Genomic DNA, 12510 nt, shown 5'->3' with positions numbered 1-12510 from the left:
AAGAGCTTCTGTTCCTTCTCTGCTCCACGTCCCACAGTATCTTTTGAGCATCAGATCTTAGATGATCGCTTAAGATTCCTATGTCATTGCTTCTTCTTTTGCTCTTGTTTCAAGTTCTACTAAGTGACATCACTCTACCACATCACTAGAAAGAGCTGACTTTTCCAATATTTTCTGCAGCATGCTGCTTGCCCAAGCTACTCATTACCCAGGGAAGGGCTCCCCTTTCTTTTCTGGGTTCAGCAACTCTGCTGATTTCTCTCCCTGCCAAGTTCTCTGGGTGCTCTCTCACTCATGTTTCAGTGATGGGAAGGACCTATGCCTTCAGAGGGACTGCCCTCTTCCTGATGGAGCCCAAGCTGACGGGGCATCTTCTCCTCCTTTAGGGTCTGTCAACATCCTTCCTCCTGGCTGCCACTACCCAGCCAGTGTTGTATTTAGCTCTTTGATGCCAACTGTGCTGTGGGCTCCTCCAAATACCAGTTGAAAAGACACAAGGAGCTGTCATGAGAGCTAGAAAGGACCCAGAGAACTGAAAACTGTAGCTGCCCAAATACAAAAACCTCATACCATAGGTTGTTCGTTAAATGTGTGCTGGGGTCAATTCAGGGACTGCTGAGGCAATTTTGGCTCATCCCTACTTCAGGATGGGCCTCTAATGAGCGGCCCAGGTAGTTTTATATTTACAACTCTATCACTGCTCTTTGAACTCTATTGATGTCATCAAGCAATTTTCCTTGAAATTCTTAGGAACAACAGCTACTTTCTTTCTTTTCTGAAATAAATGCAAAACAGACTAGCTACAAACACCTCTCAAGTCCTACAATCATAGAATGTCAGACTGGAACAAAAAGGTTTTTTAAATCTTCAATTCCAACACATCTTGCCCACCTGTTAAAAATTCACTAGTTTTCTCTGTGATGGATTTGGATTGTACAGCCTGGCTTCTGGATTTGGACGTGGGGACTGGCAACTGCATTGTCTAAAATGAGCACGGGAGGGACAGCTGTCCTGTGTGTGTGCTCCTGGAAAGAGAATCTCAGAGGTCACACCAAGGACCTGGCAAGAGACTGACCTGATTGTCTCCACGTTAAAGGGTTCACTCTCAGTTAACCAGAACCCTGGTCCAACAAGTATGGTCACCAGGTTTTTTTTCACACCTGAAGGAATGTAGATTGCACTGCCCTGGACATTTCTGCTCTCAGAGAAGCAATTATGGCTGCTGGCCCTGGGTGAGGCAGAGCAGGGGATTGGAGGGGCAGAAAGGCAGGGAGCCGAAGCCAGCATGGCCCTAAGGGAGGCATCAGGTCAAGTTCCCTTCCCCCTTGCAGATGGAGAGAGGGATGCTGAGACCCCCAAAGGAGAGGTGGCACGCAGTTTTTCACATCAACTGGTGCTGTACTGTCCAACAGGCAGACTAGGCATATGCTGGGTCACCAGCCAAGCAGGGGCACCAAGAATACTTTTGGAAAGAATTTGACCTTTAATCTTTCAAAGCACAATTCAGCTGGTGATCTTAGGAAATATCTAGAGTTAGCTGGACTTTCTTACACTATTTTACACGTTAGGTTCTCATTTTATTTTGGATTGTGCACCACATCTGACGGATGCAGTCCTGTGCTTAGGGTCTTTTGTTGCTGTTCTTAATCGCTTAGTCATGTCCAACTCTTTGCGACCCCGTGGTCTGTAGCCCGCCCGGCTCCTCTGTTCGTGGGATTTCCCAGACAAGAATACTGGAGTGGCTTGCCATTTCCTTCTCTAGGAGATCTTCCTGATCCAGGAATTAAACCTGCATCTCCTACATTGCAGGCGAATTCTTTACCGCTGAGCCACCAGGACCTAATAGGTACTATTTCCCAGGACACAGAACTTGCCCCAGCAGGTCCTCCCTTGTTGGGATTGTCTAGGAGAATGTTACAGTGCAGGTGGGGACAGGGAAGGATAGAGAATCACCAAGGATCCAACCTGATGCTTTGCTTCATGTGCATCATCTTCTCCCATCATCCAACCTTGCCAGGAGTAGTTGTTCCCTTCAGCATATGAAACAAGACCCTTGTTTAAGGCAATGGTTGGTGAGGGGTAAGAACACAGGTCATTCTGGAGCCAGCCTGCTGTAGAAGAACCCTGCCTTTAGCAACCAGAAGTCCTGGCTCCTGGACCAGCTCTGTCACTCACTTCTTGTGACTCTGGTGTATGGCTGTTAGCAAAACTGACACCATCTTGGCCCCTTTCAGTGTCTCCTGTCCTTCCACTGACCCTAACCAGGATTATACTGTGCAGTAAACCACTTCTCTGTTATCAAGGGCTTTGTAGTTAACAAATACTGTTGCTTAATAATTAGGATCATGTGGCCTCTATGCTGTTAGTCCCCAAACAATGGTGAAAATCTTCTGTGATGTACTCCCGGCACTCATGAGACCAGTCATCCAGTCATTAATCTTGATTTAGGAATGCATATCCTGTCTCCAAGCACTTACCCCCATGCCCTAGATTAACTATAAAATTGTCCCAGTGGCCCCTCCATGGTGCATAGTGCAGCTGTGAATGCTTCCAGATTTTGTCTACTTGATCCTGATGTTACCCTATAATAAAACCACCTTGTAAATTACCCTATAACAAAAAGATCCATTGATCATATGGAGCTGCCTGCCTCACTGTACAATCTCAGAATGCCTTCTCAATTTGGCGGAAACTTTTCATTCCCTCCATCCTCCAGCACTTGGTTTTCTCATCTGTGTAGTGATGGGTTTAGGGGAAAAGAACTCTGAGGGATTTCTAATCTGATGAACCCTTTCTTTTCCAAGTGTCTGCTCTGTGTCTGGCGGAGCCCATGTCACATGGTCCATGACCCAAAGGGAGAGGGCGATGGTGAGGGCTCTCCCAGCTAGTGAGTACCTGCTACCAGCCAGGGGCTTCATCTGCAGCATGTCCTGAGGGCCTTAGTGGTCAAGTGTGTGCACCGTGAGTCAGAAAGGACCAGATTCCCATCCCAGCTCCTAACTGCATCTCATTTCCTTCATCAGTGACCCCCTGGGGTTGCTGAGTCCTGCAGAGAGAATACTTAAGCAATGCTACACAAGAACCTGGAACAACTGTAAACTCCAAGCGGGCTAGTGTCTCCAATGTTACTGCTGCCTTCAGCCTTGCCTTCCCATGGAAGGCCTTGACCAGGACAATTTGAATCCCACCTATGAGCACACAGAGCTGACTGGTCCAAGGCCCCACAGCCCACATACACACAGCAGACCTGGCTCCTGGGTGCCTGCCTGTTGTGCACATCCAACTAGTCTTCCTGACCCCTGGTCCCAGTTCTAGCCCCCCTTCCCACATCCTTGCCCTGTCTCCACACTCTGGTCTTTGCTGAGCTCTGGCACATCACCCCCAGCTCACTCACCTGCCAAGTCCTGTCTACCTTGATGCCTCTCGTGGTGTCCCCCATGTGTCTTCCAACCTGGCTGGCAGAGAAGAGCCTGGTAGCAGATGGGCTGTGGCTAATTAAACCCCTAACCCTCCCTTTCAGCCAGGCCTGCTGGAGTACTCTCCCTCGAGGCAGGGATTGAATCCTTACTCACCCAGGATTGACTTCTGGGCCCCTCCTAGAGTTTATGTTGGGATGTGATTTACCTCTGAGATTTGCCGATAGTGAGAACAACATTGTTAATAGCCCTCATGGGTTCCAGAACTTTACAACCAATGGGGCAGCTTTTACTGACATTATTCCATTTGGTCCCCAGAACAGCCAAGGGAGACAGGCAGGTCAAGACGAGGAAATTGAGGTCCAGAGAAGTGAAATGACTTACTGATGCTTATGCTAATGTTTAATATTAAAGCTACATGGCAGACTCAGAACTTCATCCCCAGGACTGTACTCTGCATATGGGTCAGGGCAGAGGATCTAAATAGGGTCCTGGGTTTGAATACCAGTTCTAATATATTTTAGCTATGGTTGGGAAGATCCCCTAGAGAAGGGACAGGCTCCCCACTCTAGTATTCTTGGACTTCCCTAAGGGCTCAAACAGTAAAAATCTGCCTGCAATGTGGGAGATCTGGGTTCAATCCCTGGGTTGGGAAGATCCCCTGGAGGAGGGCATGGCAAACCACCCCAGAATTCCTGCCTGGAGAATCCCCATGGATGGAGGAGCCTGAAGGGCTAATCCATGGGGTCGCAAAGAGTCAGAAACAACTGAGCGACTAATCACAGCATGTCACTTTAGGCAAGTTACTTTAACTCTGAGTCTGAGTTTCTCCATCTATAAAATGGAACATAACAATATTACCCATCTCATAGAGTTGTTGAGAGGATTTAATGAGATAACTTAAATTGAAGAAAGTAGGGAAAACCACTAGACCATTCAGGTATGACCTAAATCAAGTCCTTTACGATTATACCATGGAAGTAAGGAATAGATCTGATAGACAGAATGCCTGATAAACTATGGACAAAGGTTCGTGACATTGTATAGGAGACAGGGATCAAGACCATCCCCAAGGAAAAGAAATGCAAAAAAGCAAAATGGCTGTCTAAGGAGACCTTATAAATAGCTGTGAAAAGAAGAGAAATGAAAAGCAAAGGAGAAAAGGAAAGATAAACCCATTTGAATGCAGAATTCCAAATAGCAAGGAGAGATAAGAAAGCATTCCTCACTGATCAGTGCAAAGAAATAGTGGAAAACAATAGAATGGGAAAGACTACAGATCTCTTCAAGAAAATTAGAGATACCAAGGGAATATTTCATGCAAAGATGGGCAAGATAAAGAACAGAAATGGTATGGATCTAATAGAAACAGAAGATATTCAGAAGAGTTGGCAAGAATACACAGAAGAACTATACAAAAAAGATCTTCATGACCCAGATAATCACGATAGTGTGATCACTCACCTAGAGCCAGACATCCTGGAATGCAAAGTCAAGTGGGCCTTAGGAAGCATCACTATGAACAAAGCTAGTGCAGGTGATGGAATTCCACTTGAACTATTTCAAATCCTAAAAGATGATGCTGTGAAAATGCTGCACTCAATAAGCCAGCAAATTTGGAAAACTCAGCAGTGGCCACAGGACTGGAAAAGGTCAATTTTCATTCCAATCCCAAAGAAAAGCAATGCCAATGAATGCTCAAACTACTGCACAATTGCAGTCATCTCACACGCTAGTAAAGTAATGCTCAAAATTCTCCAAGCCAGGCTTCAACAATATGTGAACCATGAACTTTCAGATGTTCAAGTTGGTTTTAGAAAAGGCAGAAGAACCAGAGATTAAATTGCCAACATTCATTGGATCATGGAAAAAGCAAGAGAGTTCCAGAAAAGCACCTATTTCTGCTTTATTGTCTATGCCAAGGCCTTTGACTGTGTGGATCATCGCAAACTGTGGAAAATTCTGAAAGAGATGGGATTACCAGACCACCTGACCTGCCTCTTGAGAAACCTATATGCAGGTCAGGAAGCAACCGTTAGAATTGGACATGGAACAACAGACCAGTTCCAAATAGGAAAAGGAATATGTCAAGGCTGTATATTGTCACCCTGCTTATTTAACTTATATGCAGAGTACATCATGAGAAACGCTGGGCTGGATGAAGCACAAGTTGGAATCAAGATTGCCAGGAGAAATATCAATAACCTCAGATATGCAGGTGACACCACTCTTATGGCAGAAAGTGAAGAAGAACTGAAGAGCCTCTTGATGAAAGTGAAAGAGGAGAGTGAAAAACTTGGCTTAAAGCTCAACATTCGGAAAACTAAGAATAGGGCATCTGGTCCCATCACTTCATGGCAAATAGATGGGGAAACAGTAGAAACAGTGGCTGACTTTATTTTCTTGGGCTCCAAAATCACTGCAGATGGTGACTGCAGCCATGAAATTAAAAGATGCTTATTCCTTGGAAGAAAAGTTACGACCAAGCTAGACAGCATATTAAAAAGCAGAGACAGGGACGGCGGGTGCCGGCGTGGGGTCAGAATCCGGTAGGAACCTGAAACGTCTTGAAGTTGTCTGAAGATTCTTCAATCACTAGGTCAAGCGACACAGATATTTCTCTTTCTTCATATGTGATGAAGATCAGGGATCTAAACTTATCCGAAAAGCTAGAGAGGCACCATTTGTTCCCATGGGAATGGCAGGTTTTGCAGCAATTGTTGCATATGGATTATATAGATTGAAGAGCAGGGGAAATACTAAAATGTCTGTTCACCTGATCCACATGCGTGTGGCAGCCCAAGGCTTTGTTGTGGGAGCAATGACTCTTGGTATGGGCTATTCCCTGTATCAAGAATTCTGGGGAAAAGCTAAACTTTAGAGGAGGAGATGCTGTCTTGGCCTTGTTGGTGGTGCTTGCTTTAGTTAGACATCTCATATTGAGGTTATATGTTTATATGGAAAATAAATTGTTTGGGTGAGACAAGAACATGGTAATTTGAATACTGGCTTCCTTTCTTGCAGGCTTGATTTGCCTGGTGACCAAGTTACTGGTGACTAGTTCACTAGCTAGGTCATTCAGGGGAGTCAGATCAGCACAAAAGAAACATGTCACTTTTAAATACACTTGATAGTGGTACCTGTGCACCTTCTTAAACCCTTCTGTTGAAATTAGTTCTAAAGAAGACAACATGCCAATCCTGAAAATGCTCCCAATTGCTGCAGAATATCATATGCTTTTGATGTAATGTAGGAATCCTATTTACCCAAGTCAATTTAACTTTCTGACTGCCTTGTGGACTGAGTACTGTTTTAAGGGCTGGTTGGCTCTTGAGGAACCCTTTCAGAACAGTGCATGGAATACAACATTATAAACCTCCCTGCAAGTCTCTGTGTGTTTTTACACCAAACCTAAAACGCTGGTAACAGAGCCACTTTGAAGTAGTATTTATTTTAGAATTATAGTTATAAACATGAGAGTAACTTAAATTGTAGGTCCCGTTTAGCTCTTTTGTAATTGCAGAATTATATTTTGCTGCTGTTATATTAGAATAATTTTAAATTATTTTGAAACATGTATTTTAAGTGCTAATGCAAAGGTAAATGAAAAACACTTTATAAATGTGTGCAGTATGTTTATTTTCTCCAAAAGAATCATCAACTAAATAAAATGCCTATAATGGAAGTCATTGATGAGCAAGCTTGCCGGGGTCCAGCCTCGACAGGATCCAGGGGGTACCCTCAGGATGAACGGCGCCGGCGAGAGAGAGAGAGACGTGAGACTAGCCTTGATAGGGCCAAGTCTGTGTTTTACTTTTTGACAACCGGTTTTATACCCTTTCACAGAACGTTTTCAAGGTACAAGATGCTTACTCATGATTACACAGGATTAGCATTACATCATTTTGATTTTTAGGAAAAGCAGGATTTTTTTGCTTTCTAATTCTATAGTAATTTTTAGCACATGATCTTCTGGCCTTGAGGCTATTAACATTTTATGCAGGTCAGGTGATTGTAAACCTATTTTCCGTTTTTATGGTGACTTTAACTGAAAGGTAACAGGGTCATAGGGAAATAGTACAGAGTAGAATTATATTCTTGTTAATACAAAAATTAATCTTTCTGCAAAAGTTGTCAGTTACGTTTATCTAAGAAGTTTACCCCATACTGACTCTGTGACTTCAGTGAGGCGGCTTCTGCCTAGGACTCCTGGCTGACAATTAACAAGCATCTCATTGTTACCACACTAGGGTTAAGTTCTTATTTCCCTATATCTTTAACTATATTAACAATGGTTTTTATAACACAACCTAGCACATTAAAGGCAAAAATACAGCAAGCAAAACACAGCAAGCAAAACACAGCAAGCAAATCACAACCCAATAACCACCTATAGAATAGTTTTCTTATGTTTTCTAATAGGACTCCTTTACCCCTTAAAAGGGCTCTATATCTATTAGGGCTTTTATATAATCAGGTTCTTTATGCTATTTTATGATTAGGATATTATAAGCAATCATGCATATTAGTACCAAGGGCATAAATGCATTTGGCTAATAAGCTACCAGCAAAGGAGTTTAAATTAAAACACTCCTTTCACCCTAAATAATCTCATAAAATATCACCACCTGGGAAACTTATTGATTAAAGTTCTAAATTGATTCTTATTTGGGAAGAGATTGGGGAAGGCCTTCCTGCCTGTGTCAGAGAAATTAGGGAGTAGTCCACTGAGGCAGGCATCAGAAAGACAGATATCATGTTTAAGGTGAGAGCCGGGGGCATCTTTTTGAAATCCCTGAAAACCTGATCTGCCTTGCCCGTCAGGCTTTATCCTCATGACCTTGTCATGGGTGGGATCTCGTGAGCTGGCCTTTTCGAAAACCCCTGAAAACCTGATTCGCCTTGCCCATCAGGTTTTCTCCCTTACGGCCTTGTTAGGGGTAGGGTTTCGTGAGCTGACTTTTTTGAAACCCCTGAAATCCTGATTCGCCTTGCCCGTCAAGTTTTCTCCCCTATGGCCTTTTTAGGGGTAGGGTTTCGTGTTATGGCTCCCGGCACAAGCTGGTTTGGTCAGACATTATACAAACTTTGGTATATCACAGAATGCTTTGTTGTACTTATGAAATTCTCTTGTCTAACCTGAATTTACATTCCATGGTGATAACATGGTAAATGTAGTGTTATTAAAGTAAATGAACACAACACACAGACACACATACACAAAGCAAAGGTCTATCTAGTCAAGGCTATGGTCTTTCCAGTAGTCATGTATGGATGTGAGAGTTGGACTATAAAGAAAGCTGAGTGCTGAAGAATTGATGCTTTTGAACTGTGGTGTTGGAGAAGACTCTTTGAAGTCTTCTTGGAACTGCAAGGAGATCCAACCAGTCCATCCTAAAAGAAAACAGTCTTGAATATTCATTGGAAGGACTGATGTTGAAGCTAAAACTCCAATACTTTGGTCACCTGATGCGAAGAACTGACTCATTTGAAAAGACTGATGCTAGGAAAGATTGAAGGTGGGAAAAGAAGAGGATGAGGTGGTTGGATGGCATTATCAACTCAATGGACATGAGTTTGAGTAAACTCTGGGAGTTGATGATGGGCAGGGAGGCCTGGCATGATGTGGTCCATGGGGTCGCAGAGTCAGACATGACTGAGTGACTGAACTGAACTGAATGAGATAACAGACATAGGGTATTTGGAGTGAAACACAATTATGGAAAATTACTCCAAGAGTTTTGTTTGCATTTTCTAGTAATACCCAGGGAAGAGGCTGCCTGCATACATTCAGTTTCCCAGGGGACTAGTGATGTTCATCTCCTGCAGGGAAAGATTCACTTTTCATGGGCTCTTAGGGTCTCTAGATGCCTAACAGCTGGCTTTATAGATATTATACTTCTATAGGATGTCAGTAGCTGGCATCCAAGCTTAGACTGCTTAGTACCCAGTAGTTGGTTTGTTCTACTTATAAAGTTGCTCTCTTATTCCCTTTCCCCCAAAAAGGAAAGCACTGAGGGTCAGGGTCATCATGCCACTATCTTAGGGTATATGTGTGTGAGTTGTTAGCAGCCAGCACTCAGTTGCTAGAGGACAGACCACTGTCTACTCCAGTCTATCCCTTGAACCTCTCAGATGCATTCACTTTTAAAAGTTTTTCTAACATGGACCATTTTAAAAGTCTTTATTGAGTTTGTTATAATATTGTTTCTTTTTGTTTTGGTTTTTTGCCTGTGAGGCATGTGGGATTTTAGGCTCCCCCACCAGGGATTGAACCTACATCCCCTGCACTGGAAGGCAAAGTCTCGGCAACTGGACCAGCAGGAAAGTCCTAGATTCATTCATCTTTCACAAGTTCATTCCATTTGGACATAGGGTTTCCAGAATTCTGACTGGTCACATTTTCAAGGGAAATTTCCAAGAAAAAGATTAGTTGAATTAACGACTGCCCCTGCGGCTGCAGTCAGTCCCAGGGCGCAAGCAATCCTCCTCTTCTCCCTCCTCTTTCACCCATTGTAGCTCCCCTTCCCCTTTTCCTTCACATTCAATCATATCAGGGATCTAGATGGAGTCCCTTCTAGCATGATCCAGATCCTCGTCCATGTCAGTTCTGAACCCCTGGTTGCTATGCCTCATCATGCTATGGTTGTTTTCATGGTCCACTAAGAGTTAGAGTTGGCAGAAACAAGAAATGCTTACTTGCCTGAGTGCCAACCTCCCAGTCCCCACTGTGGAAGAGCAGTTTTCCTTCCTCCTGAAGATCACGGTAAATTGTCCTTGTAAACATGGCAACTCCTCTTTGTGACTGCTGATCTACTCTCACAGTGAGCTTAAAATGACCAGGCAGAAGGTGTAGCTCTAAATTTAGTGAGATTTATTGTGTCTCCAGTTGAATCAGGATTGCTTAATCCACAGAGGCCAGAGTCATCAGGACTGGAAACACAAATCTCCCCAGTTGGGTCACTGAGGGTAATGATGAGTGGAGCCACTCTAACTTCCACCCGCCAGTTCTTGGCAGGAAGCATCCCTTTTTACTGGACATCCAAGCTGAAAACGGATCCATTCCATTGGACAAGAACACGGACCCTGTGACCACTCCCTGACTGGAGAAGCTAGTGATTTTCTTATGCAATCTTCTCAAGACTCTCGCCCAACTGTATTGCTGGCTCATGAATATTTGCTAACAAACAAGTGATATCAATGCCAAAAATAGAAGAACTTACAGGAAAATTTTAACACTGAGTCAAATGCTAACTTCTTGGCTCTTTCAGTCCCCTCCTGTTGCTTCTCTCTGTCATATTGCCTTATAGTACTTCTTTGGGTCTGACTCTCCAGTTAAATGATAAATACCATGGGAGCAGCAAATAGGTCTGGTTTATTTCTGTCTCCTGCAGATCAAGTAAAGATTTTTAATATGAATCACTGGATGATCAAATTTTATTCATCATATTAATGACTGGGGGAAATTGTGAAAATCAATTATTCTGTGGCACCAGTGGGAAGACTTCTTGATCCATTATTTGAGGACCAGGTTTTAGGTGTCTGATCAACCCATGAAGTCAATTTGGGTTGCTATAATTCATTTTAAAATTTTTATTGTGTTTATTCTGTACTGGGCACTGTCATTTGTGTCCAGGGAGCTGAATTAGTTGTAACTAAGGATCAAGGGCCCTGGAATTCCCTAGGTTCTGGGGACATGCTATTTTGGTGATGGCTGCTTTGACATCCTTGTTCCTCAGCGTGTAGATGAGAGGGTTGAGGACAGGTGTGAGAATAGCAAACACCACGTTGCCCACGATGTGGAAGTCAAGGGGTAGGTCAGCCCTGTAGGCCACGTAGGCTATAGCAATGGATGAGTAGTAAGCGCCAACCACCAGGAGGTGGGAGCTGCAGGTGGAGAAGGCTTTGGAGCGTCCTTCTCGGGAGCTGATGCGAAGCACTGAGGCCAGGATGTGGGCATAGGAGAGAAGCACCAGGAGAAGGGGCAGGAAGGACACCACCATGGCGATGCAGAAGCCCATGAAGGTCTGGGGTGTGGTGTCAGAGCAGGAGGCCTGAACCACAGCTAAGTGGTCACAGAAGCAGTGGTAGATGTGAGTGATGTTTTCAAAAGCCATGTGGGAGGTCTGCACCACTGCTGGGATGGGCAGAAGGAGGGCAGTGAGCCAGGCACTGGCTGCCAGGGCAGCATTGGTCTGTGGGGTCATGAGCACGGGGTAGTGCAGTGGGCGGCAGACAGCCACATAGCGGTCATAGGCCATGACCACCAGGATGAAGGCTTCAGAGCAGTTAAGGCCATGGAAAAGGTACATCTGCAGGAAGCAGGCAGAGAAGCTGAGGTAGTGGTCCCCAAACAGGAATAGGGACAGCATCTTGGGGACGGTGGTTGTAGTGGAGAGGATGTCCAGGGCTGAGAGGTTGATCACGAAGAAGTACATGGGCTTGTGAAGGCTGGGCTCTATCACCACAGCCACCAGGATCAGGGCATTTCCCACCAGGATGAGCAGGTAGATTAAGAGGAAAATGACAAAGACAAGAAGGAAGAGGGATTCAGGCAGAGAGGGGATGCCCACCAAGTAGAAGACAGGTGAGGAGCCCTTTGATCCATTGCAGGTGGCTTCCATTGTGAGTCGGTGCTGGATATCAGCAGACAGACACTGGAAATATCAGTACATTCCTGTTAACCAGAACAAGCATGAAAATGTCAACTGAAACACGTAGTCTTTTTCTTTCCAACCATGGATTTCAATCCTAACAGTTTCTTTGTGTCTAGAATTTCATTGCACAACTAAGATGCCCAGGATGGTGAGTTGTCTAAGGAGCACTGGTTGCAAAGCTGGTCCTGTCTGGTGGGGAAGAGAAACCCCTGAAGGGTTGTCAAAGGACAGGTAGAACACATACCAAGAACTGGGGCCAGTGTGAGCAGCTCCAGGGATGCAGAGAGTCCCACACATGAAATAAGTTTCTTACAATCTGCATTATCCCATGTGGCAAAAGACTGGTTTGAAAATGAGCAAATTCCATACAACTAGAGGTATGCAAAGCTGGGGTCTTTTTGGCTAAAATGGTGCAGAGGAAGTTTAATATTTAGATA

General features: G+C 44.3%; 1 protein-coding gene across 1 annotated transcript; it reads right to left on the bottom strand.

Annotated features, from left to right (window-relative positions):
- Window positions 1–11071: 11071 nt before the first annotated feature.
- Window positions 11072–12040, bottom strand: LOC136175750 (olfactory receptor 2AT4-like). Its single transcript, XM_065945979.1, has one exon. The coding sequence runs from the start codon at window positions 12038–12040 to the stop codon at window positions 11072–11074; it is 969 nt and encodes a 322-aa protein (XP_065802051.1).
- Window positions 12041–12510: the final 470 nt, after the last annotated feature.

Source organism: Muntiacus reevesi, chromosome 9, assembly GCF_963930625.1.
Source record: "Muntiacus reevesi chromosome 9, mMunRee1.1, whole genome shotgun sequence".
Classification (NCBI taxonomy): domain Eukaryota; kingdom Metazoa; phylum Chordata; class Mammalia; order Artiodactyla; family Cervidae; genus Muntiacus; species Muntiacus reevesi.
This window is presented reverse-complemented; position numbering and strand designations above follow the sequence as displayed.

Bases quoted from the DNA above. Each gene is read 5' to 3' on its own strand.
- LOC136175750 (XM_065945979.1), bottom strand. From the start codon at position 12,040: ATGGAAGCCACCTGCAATGGATCAAAGGGCTCCTCACCTGTCTTCTAC.